Source organism: Sesamum indicum, linkage group LG7 (assembly GCF_026168435.1).
Source record: "Sesamum indicum cultivar Baizhima isolate 11 linkage group LG7, ASM2616843v1, whole genome shotgun sequence".
NCBI classification, from domain to species: domain Eukaryota; kingdom Viridiplantae; phylum Streptophyta; class Magnoliopsida; order Lamiales; family Pedaliaceae; genus Sesamum; species Sesamum indicum.
The window spans coordinates 1,271,259-1,279,037 of record NC_142663.1 but is presented as its reverse complement, the minus strand read 5'-3'; the positions used below and the strand labels follow the sequence as shown (position 1 = coordinate 1,279,037).

Genomic DNA, 7,779 nt, shown 5'->3' with positions numbered 1-7,779 from the left:
GATGGGAGGAATTTCTTCTTGTGGCAGGATCCGTGGCACCACCTTGGCCCTCTATGTGACACCTTCCCACGAGGACCGAGGCTTCTTGGACTAGATGAGTCATCCAAACTAAGCACAGTGATTCATGAAGGAGTATGGCAGTGGCCCCTTATCACGGATATTGAGTGCTTGGCGATCACACATGTACTACCCACTATTTTTGGAGGGGAAGACCGTATAATTTGGAGATTTGAGAATGGGCGACCAACAGCACAGGCTATATATGAGTTATGTGACCCACCAGGACCGAAAGTAGGCTGGGCTTCACTACTTTCGGGATCACTTAAAATCCCACGTCACATATTTGTTCTTTGGCTTGCCATCCAAGGCAAGTTGGCCACGACAGACAAACCATGGCTTGCTCACCTTGGCCCATGTGTCCTATGTAATGAAGGACTGACAGAGACACATGCACATTTATTCTTCCAATGCAGATTTAGTCGAAGATGTCTCGCGAAAATTCGAAGAACGGTACCATTCTTATGGCCCAATAGAGAGTGGAAAGATGACATTACATGGGCTTCACAGAGATGGAGGGGTAAACACATAATCAACATGTCTTATAGAGCACTACTTGCAGCATGTGTATACCACATTTGGAAGGAAAGAAACCTGAGACGATTCGATAACACCGAGAGGACGCCTACTACCATAGCATTACTGATCATTGAGGACATTCGACAGCGAATCCATAGCATCTCACTCTCTAGATCAGTCAGTACACATGCTTTATTTCGATTATGGCGAATCCCTTGGCCTGTCGAGGGATAAACCATTTTGGGACCATATTGTTGTACTGTAACATTTTTACTCAATGAAACTTACTTTTACCAAAAAATCTTTCAATTCTCTGTGGACTCACGGGGGGCCTGAGGAAGAACTCAAGCGGCTGCTCGAAGTCTAGGATAGCCTGATAGTCTCATTTCAAGTAACGCAAGTGACTAGCTACAAAAGTGACAAGGAATCTCTCCTTAGTCTCCTCATAGCCCTGCCAAAAGAAGCCAAGTAAAGATATAAACTCTTCATCTATATCTTTCGGCTTGACGCCTCTAACAAGAACTGACGCACTCTCCCTCTTTCGTAACAGTTGAGAATACCCTTATCAGGGTAAGCTAACCATACCTCCAGAGGTAGGGGTACCAAACCCGACGGCCCATAGAGAGATAACCAATGACGTTTCCAACGACGACTCAAACGCTCAAAAACTTGAGAGCCGTCTTTTAAATCGACGCGAGAAAGCATTCGCAGCACCTCTCAAACGAAATGATGCATGAAACTTACATCTTATCGTAGAGAAAGTTGATACTGCAAGAGAGTTGTACGCTAAAAAGAGACAAGCCATAGACACAGGAGATCGAACAGATCTGCCTTACTATCAATGTGATTATCTATTACAAAGCGCTTTGCAAACTCACAGCAGCCATTATGGGAGATGAGGGATTTCTGTATGGATATAACTCCACCCATCTCATCCATAATTCTCATATAGGCTTCTGCCACCCTCTTATCAGCAATGACTATATCATCACCAAGGATGGCATAATCCCAGAACTTCTTACCAGGATACACTTCATAAGCTGCCAACCACACGACCATATGATGAGTCAGTGTGAATGACGGCCAAGATGAGAGATAGCGAGGGGTTGACCCCTCGTAAAGCTGTATACACGCGCTTTAGAAGGACTACCAGTATGTTCGGGAGACCGGAATGCAATCTGGTTCATCATATGAAACCAAACGTGCCCCAGGTTATCTCCAAAGATACCAGCAAGCATTGATCCCGTAAGGACTGACGGGAACATGTCTGTAGCCACTTTCAGATCAAAAGAATATAGTCAAATTGCGCCACCTTCCGAGGAGGGACGGAGGAGGGACTCAGCATAGTGGCTAGTGGAGTGGGTAAACCTTTATACCCGGATGCGATCACGAGAGCATGCACGAGACTGGATTTCGCTCGTGTATGCGTTATGCTGGATGTGAATTCGAAAATGCCAAAGCACATTATTATTATGACACCTGATGAGGAAGGAGGAGAAGTACCGTGCAAAGTTGATGTGGAATATGAATGGCTACCCCCGAGATGCACCAGCTGTATGACATTGGGACACTCAGCCAAGGAGTGCACTGTCAACAAACCCAAATCTATCAAACCACCGGTTAATGTGTATGTACCCAAAGTGGGAGCACTGCGAGGCCCAATGGTGACTAAAAGAACAAGAGACCACCCAACACCTCACACTGTGGTGAAGCAGACAGAAGACCGTGGTACCCGTCCAACTGCAGCGGGACCCAGTCGGGAAGAGAGAGGTAAAGAGATTGTTACATATAACTCTTTCGATGCGCTACAATTACTTGATAGTGCAGAAGGTTCATCAAGGGGTCCTAAGCGAAGCAACCCCGTACCTGGGGACCCATGTTAAACCTTGCCATATGGAACGTACATGGCCTGAACAAGAGGGATCATCAGCTAGCGGTCAAGGATATCATTGCTGAGTTCAGGTTACACTTTATTGGTCTCCTAGAAACATTAATAACTGTGCTAGTATACAATCATTTTTGATACCTCATTGGAAATGGTTTATGGATTATGACAATATTGGAAATCGGATATGGATTGCTTGGGATTATAACTATACTGATGTGGATATTATTGAGGTGGGAAACCAGTTTATACACTACCGTGTCACTATTAGAGCATTACAAGAGTATGTTGATATTTTTTTTTTTTTTTGGTAAAAGTAAGTTTCATTGAGTAAAAATGGTACAGTACAACAATATGGTCCCCAAATGGTTTATCCCTCGACAGGCCAAGGGATTCGCCATAATCGAAATAAAGCACGTGTACCGACTGATCTAGCGAGTGAGATGCTATGGATTCGCTGTCTAATGTTGTCAATGATCAGTAATGCTATGGTAGTAGGCGTCCTCTCGGTGTGATCGAATCGTCTCAGGTTTCTTTCCTTCCAAATGTGGTATACACATGCTGCAAGGAGTGCTCTATAAGACATGTTGATTATGTGTTTACCCCTCCATCTCTGTGAAGCCCATGTAATGTCATCCTTCCACTCTCTATTGGGCCATAAGAACCATATCGTTCTTCGAATTTTCATGACACATCTTCGACTAAATCTGCATTGGAAGAATAAATGTGCATGTGTCTCTGTCAGTCCTTCATTGCATAGGATACATGGGCCAAGGTGAGCAAGCCATGGTTTATCAGTCGTAGCCAACTTTTCTTGGACGGCAAGCCATAGAATAAATATGTGGCGTGGGAATTTGAGTGATCCCGAAAGTAGTGAAGACCAGCCTACTTTCGGCCCTGGTGGGTCAAATAACTCATAGATATAAGAGGTATAAGAGTGGCGATGGAGGAATTTAATACGTGCCTACAGAATACTGCGCTTTTGCCACTACCGATGCAGGGTGAATGGTACGCATGGCATAATCGTAGTGCTAGCCCTCGCAACCTGTGGAAGCGACTTGATCGTATGCTAACCAATGATACATGGACTTTGCGGTTTCCATCAGTATTCTACCAAAGCCTCACTCCACGGACATCGGATCACTCGCCGATGGTGGTTAATGGGGATAATCAGCAGCGATTTGGAGGTATGTTCCGGTTTGACAACTTCCTTACTCTATCACCAGATTTTATTCCTAGCGTGCAGAGTATATGGCAGCAACAAATAGTGGGAGTGCCTATGTTCTCAGTCACCCGCAAACTCAAAGGCACTCAAACCTATTTTTCGAGAATAGAGGAGAAATAAAGGGGATCTTTCTCACAATGTTGAGTTGGCAAGGGGGTTCCTGGAGCAGGCCCAAGTGCTGGTAAGCTCGAACAGATAGGATGAGCTTAATCTTCTGTTGGAGCACTGCAGTCGGCCTGTGTATGCTAAGGCGGCCGAATTTGGAGAGGATCATGCAGCAGAAGAGGGCAAAGATGGAATGGATGAAGGGTGATGACCAGTGCTCCAGAGTGTTCTTTCGTAAAATTGCCCAAAGAAGGACTGCTAGACGAATCATGCAAATTAATGATGCCCAAGGAATTACAATAACGGAACCAAATGCAGTCATACATGAATTTATCTCCTATTATCAATCCTTACTAGGGGGAGACAGGCGTCAGAGGGTGATGGACCTTCGGTTTCTTCGACCTTGGGCGAGGCATATCATAACAACTGAGGAGGCAGGCCACCTACTTGAACCGTTCAGTGCAGAGGATATAAAAAAAGCTGTTTTTGACATCGGCAAGGATAGAGCACCTGGACCTGATGGGTATTCATCAGGATTTTATAAAAAAGCATGGCCGGTGGTGGGATAGGAGATATCGAAGGCAGTACTGGATTTCTTTTCTACGGGGAAGCTTCTTAAACAGATTAATAGCACAATATTGACGGTTATCCCCAAGGTACACTCTCCCACATCTGTTGCAGATTTTCGCCCTATCTTCTGCTGTAACATACTTTATAAAATCATTCCTAAACTTATTGTTCAAAAATTGAGTGTGATATTGGATAAGATTATCAGCCCCTGCCAGGCAGCGTTTGTCCCTGGCCGGAGCATAGGGGATAATGTTATGTTAGCACAGGAACTCTTCACTGGTTACAATCAGGCCCGACTCCCACCGAGATGTGCTTTGAACGTTGACATTCGGAAGGCGTATGAGACTGTCGAATGGAATTTCCTGCTATCGGTGCCTCAGCTTTTCGGTTTCCCAAAGACTTTCAGTCGATGGGTTGAGGAGTGTATCAGTTCACCTTCCTTTTCGGTGGGGATGAACGGAAAGCCACATGGATATTTTGCGGGTGCCAGAGGGCTTCGACAGGGCGACCCCTTATCACCATATCTCTTCGTCCTTGTGATGGAGGTTCTACATATGGGAATACTACAACTGATCGAGCAGGATATGAACTTCGCATTCCATTGGAAGTGTGACGATCTTAGAATCTTCCAACTGGGGTTTGCTGATGACTTACTCCTATTCTGCCGAGCCAATACTGCATCTGTTCGGGTCTTCAAATCCGGATTAGATAGATTTGCTGATTGGTCGGGGTTACGCCTCAATGTTGAAAAAAGCCACATCATCATATCCCGATCAGCCCAGAATATACGAGAGGAGCTACTTGCGGTGTTGGGGTTTCAGGAAGGCCACTTACCGATGAGGTATCTGGGTCTACCATTGATCTCTTCTCGATTATCTATCGCCGACTGCCAACCATTACTGAGTAAGATCGATACACAGATCAATGGTTGGGAGGGATTGGCACTGTCATATGCCGGCAGGGTACAAATCATTAAGGCTGTTCTTGTGGCTATGGGTGTCTATTGGGCTTCAGCATTTATTTTGCCAAAAGGGGTCATTAAAAACATTGAGAAGCGATTGCGAGCCATCTTATGGAGAGGTACGGGAAATAGTGGATACCCTAAAGTTGCATGGAAGGAGATTTGCAAACCGATGGAGGAGGGAGGCCTTGGCCTTAAGGATATGGGAACTCTTAATCGAGCATTGATGTGCAAAAAACTCTATGAAGTCATCCGATGTGATAGGACTTCTATTTGGGTCGAGTGGTTGCGGCATGGCAGACTACGAGATGATTCGATATGGGCTATCCCGGAGAATCGTGGACCATGGGGATGGAAAAAAATGTTGAGGTTGAGAGGCTGGTTACGCTCAGTGGTGGAATATCGCATTGGTGATGGAAGTGATTTTTTCTTATGGAAGGATCCCTGGCATCACCTTGGACCCCTCCTAGACAGATTTCCGCGGGGACCCAACAGTTTGGGATTGCATGAGTCTACCATGCTATGCTCGGTTATCTGTGAGGGTCATTGGCACTGGCCATTGATCACGGACATGGAATGCGTGGAGATTACACACGTGCTGCCTCGGATCCATGGGGGTACAGATCGTATTATATGGAAAGGCTCGAGTGGGAAACCCACTACCCAGGATGTCTATCGGGCTATGATACCAGCAGGACCGAAAGTAGGTTGGATTTCACTACTTTCGGGTTCTTTAAAGATCCCGCGACATTTGTTTATCCTTTGGCTAGCTATCCTGGAGAAGCTCGCAACGACGGATAAACCATGGCTTTCCCATCTTGGGGGTTGCGTGCTGTGCAATGAAGACATGGTGGAGTCACATAACCACCTGTTTTTCCACTGCAGATTTAGTAGAAGATGCCTCAGTAGTATTCGGCGCATTGTACGATTCCAGTGGCCTAATCGGGATTGGGTCAGTGATGTTGAATGGGGTGCAAGAAAATGGCGTGGGAAGCACATCATCAATATATCCTACCGATGCCTGCTTGGATCGTGTGTATACCATATTTGGAGGGAGAGAAATCTGAGACGTTTTGAGCACGAGGAGAGGCCCCCGAGTGTAGTGGCCAACTTTATAGTAGAAGATGTTCGGCAACGTATACTCAGTATTAAGCTTCCTAGCTCTATTAGCACATGTGCCTTGTATAGACTGTGGCGTATCCCTTGGCCTGTCGAGGGAAGCGCCTAATGAGGGACACTGTTGTGCTATACTTTCTTCTTAATTAAAATTACACTTACCCCAAAAAAAAATAAATGACACGTATATCGCGAAGCTGCTCTTGCTTTGCTTTAGCATGCACCCCTTCTCCTATGAGGAAGGTGACCATTTCCCATTCATGTCTGGCCCTTCCTTTAAATTAAAACAGTATACCGTGTCCTGGAATTCATTCTATTTCATATCCTTCGTATCCCTTCAAGGGAAGAGACCAAGGAAGAGTAAGATAGATGTTGAGCGGCAGGCGGAAAAAGAGTTGGTGTGTAAGGTAGGAATGAATTGGGAAAGCCAAGAGAAAGACTTAGAGAACTTGACTTACGGAACTGAAAACAGGGTTTGAGGGAAGCTTTTTACGCGCGCTCTTGCGTTGATTGTTGTTTATTAAGTTAGTTTAAGGTTGCTTCTACTGTGTTAAATTTAAATATCGTGCGTGGTAGAAGCTTTTTGTTTAGTTGATTCGGAAGCGGAGTCAGAGCACCGCTCCGTCAATCTCGCTTCGAAACCGATCGTTGTTCTTTTCTTTGCCAAGTGGCTTTTAAAAAGGCCTCGTATAAGGGAGGGCTAAGAGAAGGAAGATCACTAATACCAGTTAGCGCTATGGACAGATTCCCAGCCGAGGCTTGCCTTTTTTTGAGTTTCAGTTATATGCTGGCCGTTTGGGCCTTAGCATAGGCCTACCAAGACTGGCTAATTTCAAGAACTTGGTACACTGGCTCACTTTCGTGGAAAGCGCTCTCGGACGGCATTATCTAGAAAACTATTCCATGAGGTTCGAAGGCCAGGTCACTCGAATCGAATCCAGGCAGACGTATACCTTAGTTGCTGCGACGGTAATGTCAGTTGCACTTTCATCATGGCGAGAGCGGAAATTAGCTTAGTTTTTCTGTACTTATGTCACTGAGTCTTTATTGGGCATCGGCATTTATATTACCGAAGAAAGTTATTAATGAAATTGAGAAAAGGTTGCGAGCTTTCCTGTGGAAGGGAACGACGAATAGTGACTATGCCAAGGTTGCGTGGAAAGATATATGTCGACCTAAGGAGGAGGGAGGACTTGGATTCAAGGATATCAGTACCTTGAACCGTGCATTGATGACAAAAAAACTATGTGATGTCATTAGATGCGACAGGACATCGATTTGGGTTGAATGGCTATACCAGGGACGCCTACAACACACCTCTATATGGACTATTACGGACCA

At 45.3% G+C, this 7,779-nt stretch overlaps 1 protein-coding gene across 1 annotated transcript; it reads left to right on the top strand.

The window, feature by feature from the left end:
- Nucleotides 1–3,404: 3,404 nt before the first annotated feature.
- On the top strand, nucleotides 3,405–7,455 carry LOC148787429 (uncharacterized). The gene is made up of 4 exons (XM_088882736.1): nucleotides 3,405–3,648; nucleotides 3,918–4,314; nucleotides 4,567–5,050; nucleotides 7,219–7,455. Exons 1-4 carry the CDS (start codon nucleotides 3,405–3,407, stop codon nucleotides 7,453–7,455), a joined length of 1,362 nt encoding a protein of 453 aa, XP_088738862.1.
- Nucleotides 7,456–7,779: the final 324 nt, after the last annotated feature.

What these genes read in the sequence shown, in the direction of transcription:
- LOC148787429 (XM_088882736.1), top strand. Translation starts at nt 3,405, where the DNA reads ATGGAGGAATTTAATACGTGCCTACAGAATACTGCGCTTTTGCCACTA. An exon ending in AGAGCACCTGGACCTGATGG is followed by an intron (nt 4,315 to 4,566) that starts GTATTCATCAGG and finishes TAAGATTATCAG; the next exon opens with CCCCTGCCAGGCAGCGTTTG. An exon ending in CCAATACTGCATCTGTTCGG is followed by an intron (nt 5,051 to 7,218) that starts GTCTTCAAATCC and finishes TTTGAGTTTCAG; the next exon opens with TTATATGCTGGCCGTTTGGG.